General features: G+C 33.6%; 1 protein-coding gene across 3 annotated transcripts in view; it reads right to left on the minus strand.

Annotated features, from left to right (window-relative positions):
* CDC14A_1 (Dual specificity protein phosphatase cdc14a) overlaps window positions 1–15796 on the minus strand; it is a 65926-nt gene that overhangs the window by 3519 nt on the left and 46611 nt on the right. For 2 of the 3 annotated variants that reach the window (XM_051210531.1, XM_051210533.1), the window contains 3 exons: window positions 13956–15397; window positions 5155–5892; window positions 4229–4673 (listed from right to left, as the gene is read on the minus strand). In XM_051210531.1, the coding sequence (XP_051070531.1) occupies window positions 4229–4673; window positions 5155–5892; window positions 13956–14404 (1632 nt within the window). In that variant the 5' untranslated portion in view covers window positions 14405–15397. The remainder of the gene's footprint in view (window positions 1–4228; window positions 4674–5154; window positions 5893–13955; window positions 15398–15796) is intronic. The other variant, XM_051210532.1, reaches the window with a different exon arrangement.

The following is a 15796-nucleotide window of genomic DNA, read 5'->3' on the forward strand; positions in this document are numbered from 1 at the left end:
TAATATTGAAAATATAGTTGATACTTGCAACCAAGTACATAGGTATAATGCACTTGATAAACGAGTTGTGTTACAATGGACAAGACTTATAGTACAGGTGGATGGATATTTTTGATGTTGTGTTTTTCAACTATAACATGTTTATTTAAATAGTGTCATGAACTCAAAAGAACGAAGATTCTATCAATATATGCACATGACTAAACATCATATGTGGGGTTTCTTAGAATGTTATATATTAAACTTAACAAGTACACATTTATAAACCTGGCTTTCAGATATACTTTAGGTATGAGGTTAAGCGACACCACCCTTCATATCTAAAGAGAATTAGATGGAAGGCAGATCGCGAAACTGAGACCTAGTGTTTGAAAGTTATTGCACTGATGGTCTATACAGGAAGAAATATTCGGTGGGATTTTCCAGTTTATCACGAAACTTAATATAAAGTCTTATAGTCCCATTTTGTTCAAATGAGATTATTACATACAACTATGGCTAATAAAAACAATTGAGATGAAAATCTCTAAATAGAAAATTATAAACATGAAAGAAGTCGTGGAGTATTACAAATTAATCCAATTTTACGTGCACCATGTATAAATAATACCAACTAATAATCATCTATTCAATAATGGTTTATTGATATCGTTAACGAACTGGATATATGTTTCGCCTTAGTATAGGTTTCCACAAAATTGGGCATATAATCCCATACAATGAACAACTAGCTGTTCAGTGCTTCTTAATTTCCAATAGTCGTCTAACTAAGATCAGTCTGTTATGTAAGCTACAAAATTTCAAATAACTTTAACACAAAAACGACATATTTTACCATGTGTATCCTATGCTATAAACATATGGTATGATTACCTGATGTTCTATTTTAATAAAAGCATTTAAAATCAGAATTCCTAAAGAAAAGTAGTCGATAGTTTTTTTCAACATTCTCTGCTGATGAATATTTGGTAATTACAGCTTGCTATTTTCAATGACAAAATAACTCATGAATACACTAATTGTATAAAATAAAGAGCATATTTATAAGCGGGAATTATTTTCAGGAACTTTGTCTTCACTTTTTAAAAGTATTGAAAATTCACTCATAATTTATTACAATTGGTATTATATTAGAGAATTATTATAAAGGTTTTAATTATATTAATCAGTGTGTTTAGATTGGAAATAATGAACTTCATCCACATTAAATCTTAAATCTATTACAAAATACGTCATATGAAGCCAGAAAGTTGATGAGGTTATAATCATTAGTGAAGAGTCATGTGAATGTGAAATTGAGTAAGAGAAATGTTATTTTGTTGTTGTTATTTTGATCAAAAGTAACGATAATTTTAATGTCATGTGAATTTAAACAGATGAATGAGTAATCACTAATCTTCTACGAGTATGGACATGGCAAAGCTAAACATAAAAACAATATTGGAAGATAAAATTCTTCAACTGACAAAATCAGTTAAATTAAGAATGAGATGACTATATTGTGTGGAAAAAAACAACAGACAAATGGGTTGAAATAAATAGAATACAGTAATATAATAGTAATAAGTCACATAGTGTACAGAAAAAAAAAGGATTTCAATTCCTATTGATCGACATCTATGACACTGTAAGATTAGCACTGGCAGGCTTATTGTAGAAAAGTAATTTCTACTTTGAGAACTACAATGAAGTTAGAGAAAAACATAATAGTTTGAGTTAATGTAGAACTAAATCGCAAAGAAATTGCACTATCATCCGCTTATCATAGTATGTATTGAACAAAATGTGACTCTTAAAAAGATGTTTTGTGTATATTTGTCTAATTTGTGAGTAGTATCTATCGCATATTAATTCCAGTGAAGTTAAGTCTTAAGAACTCGGTTATCTTGGGACAACATTCTTGATAGGGTACCAGGGCAGTATCACAGCCTTCACACGTATAAAATGAGATCTGTGTAGCGCATATGTATATGTTGCCTCTTTGTACCAATATCTATGTGTTAAAATAAATAAATAAATAATAGGATCATGAGTTGTTATAACTCTCTCTCTCTTACGGTAATGACCCAGCTATTCCTATTGCTTAGTAATCTTGGACACCGATTCACTAGACAAGTCCCCAAATCAGAACACGGTTGAACAGGAAGGAGATTATATTCCAAATAACAAGGTTAGATGGAAGCAAGAAGCAAGTCAGAAGCCAGTAGGAAGCACAATAGAGAAAACATCAGTATATTTATAGTTTTTACATGAGAAGATTCTAGAGTATTCTCCAACTATCGACTAGTGCTGATTGGATAAGAATTAGCCAATCAGAGTGCACCAAAGCAATCATGCATTGAGCATGTTTTAATCCAGCCTATGTCCCGCTAACATGAGTCCACACTGTTGAGAAAGAAGGAGCTCTTTAGTGCTCCATGTTTCCAATGCTGCGTCAATTGAGATCAGTCTGTGAAAAACACAGCCTACATCTAATACAAACGCTGTATTGTGTATATGACCAGAATAATCAAGAGAAACAGTAATATTTATGATGTCTTTTGATTATTCATTCTACACAGTGGACAAATACGTATTTATTGATATTAATTAAAGCACATTGACACTAATCTAAAGGTATGTATTACACCATTAAACGTGTTTCATCATCTGTAGGGACGCAGGTGCACACTGCTGATTGGTACAAAATTAAGAAAGAAACAATTGTCTACTAGTCTCTGGTTTTCGTCAGTTTATTTTCTCTAATTTTGATTTCTATAGAAAATGATGTCCAAAATGAACTAATATGTTCACCAGAAACCAAACTATAAAATAGTAGGAAAAAGTTTCTACTTCACACACAGAAATGGTTAAAATACGATCAGATTGAAGTTGCGATGCATCAAGGTTATTTTTGGTATATGAAATGGAGCAGACAGAAAATCTAATATCTTACTACAGAAATCAAATGTAAAACATTGTATGTGATTACACAGAAGTCATTATTATTAGAAATCTAAGAAGGGTATTTGGTTATTTTGTTAAATAAGTTTTAAAATAGAAGGAAACTTAACAATCAACCATTATTATTAGGGGCTTTACATGAAATTCGACGAGTTTTACAGGGGTATTTGATGAAATTATTAGATAAATAAACTATGGTACACTGTACTGGAGCAAATGTAGAAGTGACACAACTTCACGTGAAACGATACCAACCAGTAGTGATTTTCTATAATTGTCAGTGTTAAAATTCGTATTCAAAATGGTTAAGCAGGTAATAATAGTGATGATTGTACACTATTTACTTTATAGTAAAAGGTTTACGACCTCGATGACTTTCGTATTAAAATTGAAGTAATTTGTGTTAAACAAAAATAACGTATAGATAAAATTGTTTGAACATTAACAAAGTACACGAAAAGATTTGGAAAACATTTGTTGTTTTTTCGAATGGACGTCGATGCCTTTGTATTCGTTCCACTCTGAAACTCATCTACAAATAGTAAGTAAACTATCCGAATGGATTGACCTCATTAAGAACGTGTATACCAAGTATATCTATAATTGAAGATTCGTCTGAGTTGAAAATTATGACGATCTGAATTAAACAGATTTAGTTCATGATTTTAAAAATGTTTTGCTGGACTATCCGTTGGAAGATAAATGTACTTTCAACACGACGTGAGCTCTTTCTGAAAATATCTTTCAGGATTAACTTGATTAGCTTTACAAATAATTGTGCAATCCAGTCAGTAGTTTCATTCAGGATAGTTGTTTGCCAATACCAACCCCTTCTATGTGGCTGTTCGGAAATATAAATTCAGAAAGAAACAACCTGGATCCTTCTGGGGTTAGAACACTGGTCTTCAATTTACGAGTTTTATTTGTTCACATTGGTTCTGACGTCAGCCTTACTCTAGACTATTGATATTTCCGAACAATTTATAGCCAAATCAGTTTTATAATAGATTATTACACATGTCAAGTTAAACGTACATAAAATTGTACAACCTAATTAAATGATATCGCCGAAAAGAAAATTTTCTTCGCTGATAATACATATGAATATGTTTAAAAAAATACAAAACAGAGAAAGACAAATAGGCAGAGAATAAATTCCTATACTTGGCTTTTTACTAATAATTAAAATTTGAGCGTTTCAATGTGCTATTAGAAGCTAACACTGTTGGTAAAACTGTTATTGTATAGAAAACAAGAAGAACTTTTAACGAAAAACGAAACTTACATTAATATGATTCTGATCATTATTCTTTGTTACATTCGGATGACGAAAATGAAATCTTATTGGAAGTGAAGCAAATGACAAAGGAGTTTGAGTGTTATTTGACGCTGACAGTTCACTAAAAAATGATGATGGTGATGGACTGGTGTAAAGATTAACTGATGTATTGGAATTTTGACTAGTTGATGGTAAAGAATCATAAGTCATACTGCTACTGCTACTACTACTATTATTTGAATAATCAGATAACTGTGATCCAATTAACAGATCAGATAAATCTGTCATAGAAGTATGTAGTGCTCGAGCACGAACAGATCTAGTAAAATATGGTTCTCTGGCAGTTTTATTAATTGAATATGTAACTGTTGGTGATGATGGTTTGATTGTTGTGGCTGCTGATGACTGATTATTCCGGATGAATAAAGGATCTTGAGAGTACAATGTCGTCCTAATGAAAAAGAAACATAGTAACAATATAACGTGATTATGACTACAAACTATCAAAAAGTTATTACTACTAGGATGTAATGAGAATACACATATTTAGGCCAAAGTGGAAGCGAACCACTTTATTTATTAAAATTACACCTGTTTAGTATCATTCTCAAATAAATTTTACAGTTGCAATCAATGTTACAGTAATAGTTATTTGTATATATGCTTTATGACAACTAAAGAAGATTACTTTATAACTATATTATAAGTTATATTCTTCAATCAACAATTAGATTACGCGTACTTCAAAAAGAAAAAGGATAGTTGAGGATAAAAAAAGAGTTTGCAATTTCATGCATGAAATCTATTTCAGGCGAAACTGGTTTGCAAGAGAGTGTAAACTTGATAGGTAAAATATACATACATTACAAAATTATGCAACAATATACATGTGGGACTAGTCAACCAATCACAAACACACAAAGACTACTTACACAGGTAATCGGATTGTTTTTGTTCCTGGACATTTTGTAGAATGACGATTGGAAGAAGAAGTATCGACAGTTGAATGAATATGATTTGTTTCAGTGAAATAATCACTAGTGGTGGAAGATGTTTGTTTGCATAAGTGATGTCTTTGTTGTTGCTGTTGTTCTTGGCGGACACTTTGTCTAAGATTATATGTCGGGGTTTTTATTGAACCATGACTCTTATTATTATTATTATTGATATTAAAATTATCTATATAATTCAGTGTAACTGGATTTAAAACATCACTAAAACTATATCGATTATTGGTAGACATTGGAGAATAATTCGTATTGTTTAATGGATCTAATTCACTTTGTACAACATTGTCATATACAGGAATATTAGTCAAATTACTATTGTGATGACCATAAATACATTTTGCATTATTACAGTTATTGTGTTTGATATCAACAGAGGTAGCAAATGGGACTATATTACCTAAATCAAGAGATTTTCTTATTGTTGATGATGTACGTTTTATTGGTACTGATGTATGATCCATTGTCATTGGTACTGAAGTATCGCTTGTGATAATTGTAGTTGTTGTTTTCATTGATGGTGATGCAACTGATCGGTTAGTTAATGGAACTGAATTGCCAATCAACTTCTCTTTATCAACGTTATTTTTAGTAATAGTTAGATTGTTATTAATATTATTATCATCAGTAGTCGGTTTAGTACGTTTCACTCCGATTCTATTGCTATAAAGTACAAAGACAAACAAATAACAAACTGAAGTCTATGAAATTCTGAGTATAAAAACTCATAATGTATCATTGATAATTAGAATAAAACGATAGACTGACATTTATTTATTACGTTTGAACAAGTGTAGTTATTAAGTAATACAATTAAACAGTGACTAATAGTGTTATTATGTGAAATTAATCGGTTAAAAGTTATTGTAAATTAAGGTGTACATAATATAGTCATTAGGTTAAATGACTTTGAAGACCAGAGAAAACTGTAGTCAGAGAAACGTAAACTACACAAATTTTTATAAAATAGATGGGTGACAGCTAGTAGTGCAATCTGAGATATATATTTTATTCTATTTTGAACTTTTTAGCTGGATAAACTTGTGTGTCAATATTGATGTAGCTCAACGGATGTTAGGAGTTTGAAGTGAAAAAATACTGAATTGAAGTTTCAATGTGGTCATCAAAATTTGAATCCAGATACACCTAGATAACAAGTTTCAAATAGGACAAAACCAGCGTACTGAAGTTCACTGCTAGCCACAAACCATCTATTCTCTAAAAGCTTATGACAAAATGGCCTGGTGGAGGCAATCCAGACGGAATGAACAGATGCTAAGATTGATTAAAATAATAATTTGAACCGCTAATAATAATGACGTGAATTGCATGTGAATCGATAAAAGAATTTTGCCACTATTTATTTATTTTGGTTAAATGAATACGGAGAAAATTTATCCATCAATATAAGACTGAGAAACGATATCAACAAGATAGACTGATGTGATATAACTGAACGGTATGACTGCTAAAGAATCACTAATTACAACTTCAAAAATCTCAGAAGCCAAAGTTTTTGTCTACTTAAAAATTTACCTCATGTGCAGAATTATTTCTAACTGACAAGTAAGTAGACAATTAAAGTGGTCTAAAAATATTGCTACAAACAAAAGTTATAGGGTAATCTATCATTAAATCTATAACGTTTGATGGTATTTAAAGAAATCACTTTCGATTTTACCAATTTATGTCCTCTACCACGGGTATCATCTAGAGCACTTTATTCACTTAATTTTGATGAATTTCGGCCAGAATAAATCAAACGATTTATGTGTAAATTGTGATGACATAGAACTAGATATGTGTCTCTGAAAGAAAATATTTGCAAAAGGACTTTTTATGAATAATTGTCGAAGGCTTAAGTTTGAAGAGGTGTATGATTCGATAAATGCATATCGAAATAATCGGATATAGTAAACTCATGGTGTTTGTTGTGAATGGATAAAAAAAACATGACAGTTAGTTTGTAAAGCACTGAATCAACAGATTTCTCTATTTTTTATTATTACTATTTTGCACTTTAAACTCTAATCATTTATTACTATTACCTTTTACAAGTTTTCTTGATTATTATTCAGTCTATTATTATGACCTTTGTTGTTTTCACAGATTGAAATCATGAGTCAGTTGTTTTGTCGTTTTTCTTCATATCTGTCAATTGGACTATTATCTGACCCTTAAATTTTGTTCTTCCTTACCCCTTGATTAGTACGTTAACCTCATTTGTTATTTATTGTCGAATCCATTTTTGTGATACAACCCACTCTATCCTTCTATAGACATACATTTTCCATATAACTATATATACGAATGTACAGCTTAAGTAAATGATTTCGTCGAAAAGAAAATTTTCTTCGCTGAATTCTTCTTTTTCTTATTCAATGACACTATGGGTTATTTTAATTTCTCTATTTATTAGAAGTAACATCTTAGCAAGTAGTGTTGAATCAGTTTGAATCTCAGCTTCACAAGTTATCCGATGATAAGTTCCGCATACTTATTTTCAGTTGAAATAACTTTGAAAAAAGAGTTTGACAATATCCAGAAAGTTGAATTTACAGATTTTATAATGCACAATGAGCATTATATTTTAACTGTAAAAACTTATTCGCGCACTGTTGCTCATAGAGATCGATTTAAGATCGTTTTATCGTTTCAGTTTGTATAGTAAAATATCTAAAAACATTTTTATCTCACACCTTTAAGTTAACATGAACTTGAACAGAGAGTTATCCCTTAGAAATGATTTTGGATATACGTAGGCCTTAATTGGACTTCAGTATTCAAAACCACGAGGTTTTGTGAAAAGTTGGATCCCAGTTCAGTGGTTTGGAGGTTAAGAGTTCGCGCGCGACCAGCATCCTGGGTTCGAGTTAAGCGTGCAGGATCATGAATACACACTGCTGTGGAGTCCCATACTACGACGATAGGTTTTCAATGGTTGTCTAACATTGATCTGTTCATGATCTCACTGAAAACTCAAATAATACTACTTAATAATCCCCATTAGATTCGTGAAATAATGAAGAACATTTGCATAACAGATGGATGTTTTTGGTGATGTTGTATTCCTTGAGCTAGGGAGTTTAATTGTGGAAATTTCATTGTCATTCTGAACAACATTGAGGTCTAATACTTCTGCGGAAAATGGACACAGATGCTGTTCAGAGCGACAAGCAACGTGCAGTGATTTAATCACTTAATATGTATTTCCCGCTTTATATAATATAATCAAAAACAAAATAATCATTCCTGATTCCATTTTCGTGATTAAAATTATTTTATAATATAAATTATAATAACACTGAAGTTAATTTACTATAGTTAGACTGGTAAAATGTATAACATTCTGGAGGAAGAATGTATTTTTAAAATATTTCCTTGAAAAAGCTTGGACCAGATTGCCAGGAGAAATGTTAGATTTACTTTAAATTCATTCGCTGAGATTATACAAATACATTCTTCCTCCTTAATGTCTCACATCAACTCGATGCCCAAATACTGTGATACATAACATTCTGCCTTGGTAAAAGTATTTTTTTCAAGAATATAACTATAAAAGAATATTAAAAATCCATAAAGTGATTAATATGAAGCTTTTGTCAATATGATTTCCACAGGTTTATTTGATAATCTTATGCAATAAGTGAAAAGATTAGTTCTTTTCAATTTTACTGGTTGCGCTGAGCATCGAAAACATTTATTCTTCAACCGAACCAACATGGGGAAAAAAGTAATCTAAGGGTGATTTCAGACTATGTCACGCTGGTTATCCAACCATAAGTCAAGATTAGCTTGTGGGTCTCAAATGATCTTCCATGTTCTGAAAAGCCAATACTTCCAGGCAATAAAATATACATGCATTGAAATCAAGTACGCCAATCGCAAACAAAATAATGGTTACCCAGATGAACTTAAGCATTGTACTTCATAACAACAATAACCACGCAAGTTACAGGCTTTTGAAGACAAAGGATATCTGTTATTCTGGGAAATATAAATTGTGAGCTTTTTAACCATTGTTGACGTAAATAGTGATGTAGTGGAAATCTTTCGGAGTTTTCTGTATTTATAATTGAGAAAGACAACATTCTACTTCACAAATTTAAAATAACGACATAAAAATAACTTTTCTCCGTGAAGTTAAGCAAATAATTCCTATCTACAGATCAACGTAACCAACTTGCGTCTATAGGACTAAGAAAAAACTCCAATTTACATTAAACATCGACGTAAAAATACCACTCAGATAATATATTCACATAATCATACACTTTACAGACAATGAAAGTATAAGTTATAAAAGACGAATCCTAGAAACCTTGAGTTTGACCAAGTAAATTGAAGGAAATTATGATCTTTAATTAAATAATATGCTGATATAAACGGGTGGAATTTATTGTGGTAAACAAAATAGATTTACACAGTTGCTATGGGAATTGAAAACAGATATAGTTACTACCCTCGAGAACAACACATCCCACTAAACCACGTACCACCAGAAGACACAGTTGGGTCTATGAGTGAGAATTAATATTGAGGATAAATACTACTTTATATACATAATTTTAAGCAAAAAAGATGATTAAATGGTTTGTGGCAAACAGTTATATTAGTATTATTAATGGCTTTGTTCAATATTATATTTTTGTACAATATAGAATGCTCTCTAATGCCCTGGTATGGCTGAGGGTAGGGAGAGTCAGCTCTCCCTATCGAAATGCTCTCACACGGTCACACGTATACAACGACTGCCAGGAAATTCCCACTCACTGAATTCTCGCGACGAGGGTGTTGCTTACGAAGTTGAAAGGACGAAAAGCGAATGTCCGGTGCTTTAACCGGGTTGGTAGACACGGAGAGTCCACCTAGGGGAGTTGGAAAACCTCGATTCCAAACCAATGGTTCAAATCGGCTCCAGGATCCTAAGGGAACAAATGACGTATGAACCAATTATTGGTCACCGGCTACCATGGGACTGCATCTCATGACGTTGCTCCACTACCATGTGGATCAGACCTTTAGGTCGAAGGCTTGGGGAGTGGCCACCTAAGAAAACCACCTGATTCGGTATGGGCACACGGGCAGTATTACAACTCACACACAAGTCAAGTGACTTGTGTGGTGCCTATGTGTTCGGTGCCCTCTTGTACCAATATTTATGTGTTAAAATAAATAAATAATAACAATATAGAATTTTGAGAACAAAATATTTCAAAAAGTTTCCTTTCTTCATTTCTTGATCCATCCTGACGATAATGAGCGATCCCAAGTTAGATACTAGCAGTTCAGGAATTGACATCTGAATAATGTTCATTCTTTCAATGTATGTTCCCAGCCATCATGATGTCTCTGATTGTACGTTTTTGTAACTTGTACAGTGAAAGGTCGTAAACCTTTCGTAAACGCGCCTGAATGGGTTATGTGATTAATAGACATAAAGAGGAGTTAAAACAAATAAAAACAGATCACTTGTTGAAATATATAGATAGCAGGGACAGGTAGCCCAAATATTCGAGCAGGCCGTCAATGAATAGATTATTCAATAAGGCTTATTCTGACTTTGGAGCAGTGAAAACCATAATCTAGGGTAAAAGAATTTCTTACATTACTAATTATTCAGAGAAAATTCTGATCCCTACAACAGCTGCTTTCTTACACTTGTTGTTTTATAAGCGTATAATGATGGAAATATTTATCATTCAAAAGAAATTTCTTTTAAATAGAACAATACAGTACAAGGAAACTCAATTGCGTTATGGATAATCTGTGTCACATGTTTTCACCAATATTGTTACATGTGTAATAAATTGTTGAAAATAAGGACATTATATTTAACCAAAGTGAACTTGGAATATTTTGTGTTACAATAGTTTGTTAGTGATCTAAATGAGAAGAGGATATGAATATTAACTCATTTTTAAAATAACAAACTATATACGCTTTATGTATATTATGGTTATCCATAATTTCAAGTAGGGTTTAAAGTTTAGTTGGATATTTCTATACCTATATCATAATCAATGAATGAAATTAACCCCATGTGTCTATTTAAAAAACTAATTATTTGCAAGTACCTTGAATGTTATTGTCAATGAAATGTCGAAAAAAGAAATATATTATGAATAGCATAAAAATAAACTGACTAATGAATATCATTGTTTAACCGTGAGTGCTCTGATTTCATACAGGAGATTAGTAACTAAAACTGATACCTTGATTCAAATTGTGATCTCTACGTTATGTCTTTTGCCTCTGCCAATTATCACGTGACAAGATCGTCAATCATAACACTGACTTATGTGACCATAACTCTGTGCCAATACAATGATGTGCTAACCAGCACGAACTAACCAGAGTCAACTCTGAATCCCTATGGGCTTTTCCGACCTTGCCTTAACCGCTGATTCCAGAACACAATCTCAGCTTCTACTATATGAATCATGTATTTCGGACATACATAGTTTATATACAAGCAGACTAGACCGCATCACATCAGTCAATCAGCTACAAAGTACAACCAGGCACATATACGCATCGGTCCAAGATGCCATACCACATTAGCACAACAAGATGAACAACGAATTCATAGTAGTTAATTCAGTGGTGGTAATATATAAAAGAAAGATTGCATATAAGCTGTTTGTATATCTTTCCAAACAACATCTGGGTCAACCTCATTTTCATAACGACCTAAGTGTGACCTCAGTTCTTCCTGAAACCTACTTTGGTTTTCTCATTGCTCAGTTCACTTCTAATGGGACTTTTTAGTGTGGCTTTTTTGCGTCCAGTGAGGCGCAAGCAGATGTGTGCCATATTATAACATGGCCGGAGTCCAACCGGGTATTCAAGAATGAGCGACAATCTTCTGTCGACCCTCTCCAACGATGACTGATGGCAATATGGTCTATTTGAGTCCATCACTGGTTTGGTGTAGGGGGTCGCCATGTTAGACGATGTCTCTCCTTATGTTTAAAATTTGTGTTTGCTAAAAATAAACGATTGTCTGAGCACAGTTGCAGCAGACGATCACTATTATCTGTTCGCTGAGGTGGGATACTAAAATACCCACCTAAATGTCTTTCTGCTTGGTTTAAGCTACCCATCTGGGGATTAAAGTCACCTGCTACGAGTACTATGTCTGAGCGTTTAGCTTTCTGTAAAAGTCATCTTTCACTCCATCCGTGTCGCAGTCAGTGGGAGCGTAGGCAGAAACGACGAAAATGCAACGACGTGTTTCCCTATCCTTCCGAGTTCTTACGGATCCGTTTAATCGAACAACACATAGACGACTGTTAACGGGGATCCACTCTCATAGTGCTTGTTCCGCCCTCGTGCTTAGTGCTATTTCTGCACCTTCCAGTCCACACGAACTGACCATCGGATCGCCAGATACACGGAGGGTGTATCTCGTCGGCTCTTCGTTTTGGCGAGGTGGGGTCAAGTGAAAGACCACACTAGGATCCAGTATACGTGTTTCGGAGACGCAGTATTCATCAATGGTACGAGATTCTAGAGTCCCAACCAAAGAGGCCTGCAGACCGATTTGACAAAGGGTGCGTACGTTGAAGGCTCCAATGTGTAGTTTGGAGCGAGGTTTCAGTAGACCTGGGACAGTGTTTTGAGCACTAGAATCGTTGGCTATGATGATATTTGAGGAGGAAGTCAAAAGAGGAACTTTAGTGTTGAAGGTCGCCGTAGGAAAAATAATAGGAACTGAAGAAAGACGTTGATTATGAATAAAGTGGTCTTCAGTGCTGTTAGAGGTATGAGGGCGGTTATCACTTCCCGGTTGCCCACACCGTGGAAGGGTTGTTCTGGAGGTACCTGGAAAGGAAATCGGATTAGAGGTGGTCTTAGTGACCTGAGAGCCTGACCGCAGTGCCCAAGGGACAACTGCTTGAGGCCAGTCACACACGACCCCTTTGTGAGTAGTTTTCGTGTTAACTCCGTACTTGTTGGGACCTTACCGCTGGAGACGGATATCCGTGGGATAAGGCGAGGTGTACATTTTTAGGGTCGACCTTTTCTAACCCCACCCCTCCTTGTGGGAAGGCAGTATCGCTGTCACGCTGATTGTCTGAAGGAAATACCTTACTGCTGTCACACCTCTGTACAGTCAGCAGTACGACTTCGCCTTCGGACCTTGGGTTTGTTGCTTTTAGTCTTACTGCTCTTTAACCGACCTGTCTGACATGGTAGGACCTTGAGGAACGGTTGTTCCAGCCAGTATAGCTCGGTTGGTTCATCACGATAGGTAAGCCCAACCACCACGTCAAGGTAGCAACGACGGTCGGGGAATACGAATATACACACAATCTAGTTACTTTACAGTTATAAAATAGGAATATATGTAATAACAGTTCATAGATAATCCCTAACAGTTACCATTCATTTTTTCTTCGTTCGGATATAATACTTTTAGCTAATTAGTTTGGTTGTAGAGCTATCCTTGCTATTTTGAACAATGTACAGTCATAGGTTATTTCAATAATAAGTAAGCTTCTTGAATTATTCCACAAGCGACACAAGTTTAGTGTACATGTTGATTTAAATTAGTCACTTATGTTGCTCATAATAAGACAATAAAAGCTTGGTAATTTAAACTATTCAGTTAAAAATAACAATAACTATCGATTGGAACAATTCTGTCAAATTATGTTATCAGTAAATCACTCAAATCCATCTTTCCTTAGCAAAATACCTAGTTAAATGCAACCACTCACCGTACTTTAACTGTGATTGAACCACTGTTGTTACGATTTGACGACTGACGAGTTGAATATCGAGAAAAACGTGGTGGAACAGTTGGAGATACAATAGTAGATGGAGTACACTTTGTGTAGGTATCAGGTTGAGTTCTTGAATCATTATTACCCGAATATATAGGAGACATATTTCCACTTTTTTTATTCTTAGTGTTTGAGCATAACGAATTAGTATTATTAAAGTTGTCAGGACTAGATGAATAGGTTAATGTAGATCCAGGCAATTGATCTTGAATATTTGTCATGGATGATGTACATGAAACAGAACCACGATCCAAATCATGTATATCAGTTGGAGTACTTGCCGCACGATTGAAGGTACGATTCAAATTACTATTACTGTTTGTTAATTTTATATTACTGCGTTTTTGGGAATCTGATACACGCTGTTGCATTGGACGTCTCATTGCTTTTATTCTATTCAACTGGTCACCTTGACTAATACGTGATTTTGAATTTAATTTAGCTGGTATTTAAAAAAATTAAATATTGTTTAAGGGTATCAGAAATTGACAAACTGTTGGGTGAAACTTAATGGTTCTAACAACTTTGTTAGTGTTTATTAATTCTAGTTCCACGACTAAGTATTAACCAAAGTATTGATAAAATATTAGATAACTCAATAAGATATCGTTGATAGAACATGTTTTTAAATATAGTAACAGAACTAATCAGTTACAATATTAGATCGTTTATCAGTCATTCAGTTTTAACAGAAAAGAAAAATGTGGTGAACTAAATGTGGCTATAAACTATCTAAGTTTTATTAAATAATATTCTGTTTTGTATTTGAATAGGATTTAATGTAGTACAATAAAAAAGATATTTAGCGACGAATTCAACAGTTATCTATAAAACTTCAGTTATTTGTGTTGATTACACAATAGGGAATTGAGACCAGATTTATTACAATTATCTCATTGTACATGATGTAAGTGATCAAAATAATGCAGAATCCAGAAAAAATAGAATGTTGGTAAGTCTGTTTACTCCTCAAAATGTCAGTTATTCTGAGAGAACCGGGTACTAAGTAGTTACATAAATCTAACTTCAATACTTATCTTCTAAGATCCACTCGTTCGTCAGAATCTCTACGAAAATCCAGAAGTTTCGCCTGGCTTCAATCTTCGCTCGCTTAGTTTATCATCTTTCAGGCCAAATAGATGATCATACTCTGCCTCAAAATAAGGTCACGTGTCCATGTCATGGGACGGGTAGGAGATTTTCTGTCTGCAGCTTAAATGAAATGCGAGTAAGACGACAGGATGAAATATAACTTCGGAGACAAGCCAAACCTTTACGACCACTTCGCCTTTGGGTTTCATACAAACCCGATGACTTGCACATATGTTAAACTCCCTGATCAACGTCTTAAGATGAGTCAGGTGAATCGTCTAATACTGAATTAGTGAAATAAAAAGAAAGCATGAAAAATTAAGTCCGACGAGGTAAACAAAACTAGACTTGTAAAACGTTCAATTTCGACAGTATGAATAGCAAAAACAAAATAAAATTTTGATAAAAGTCCCAGTAGATAGTTCAGGACTATCACTCAAAGACATGAACGATCGAAGGGACATTGTGAACAATAGAGTTTCGAAGTCAATGTCATAGATTTTAAATAGCAATAAAACGACATGATATCATCATTAAAGAGATTTGAACTATTTCGTTACTGATACTTTTAACTGAGCTTTGATTAATCTTAATTAGTACAAATGCAGCATGTTCGAATTATCTAGACATGGTTATTGATTCGTACAAGTATTGACTTTATGTTCTAAATGCATAATGATCCG

This window comes from Schistosoma haematobium, chromosome ZW, assembly GCF_000699445.3.
Source record: "Schistosoma haematobium chromosome ZW, whole genome shotgun sequence".
NCBI classification, from domain to species: domain Eukaryota; kingdom Metazoa; phylum Platyhelminthes; class Trematoda; order Strigeidida; family Schistosomatidae; genus Schistosoma; species Schistosoma haematobium.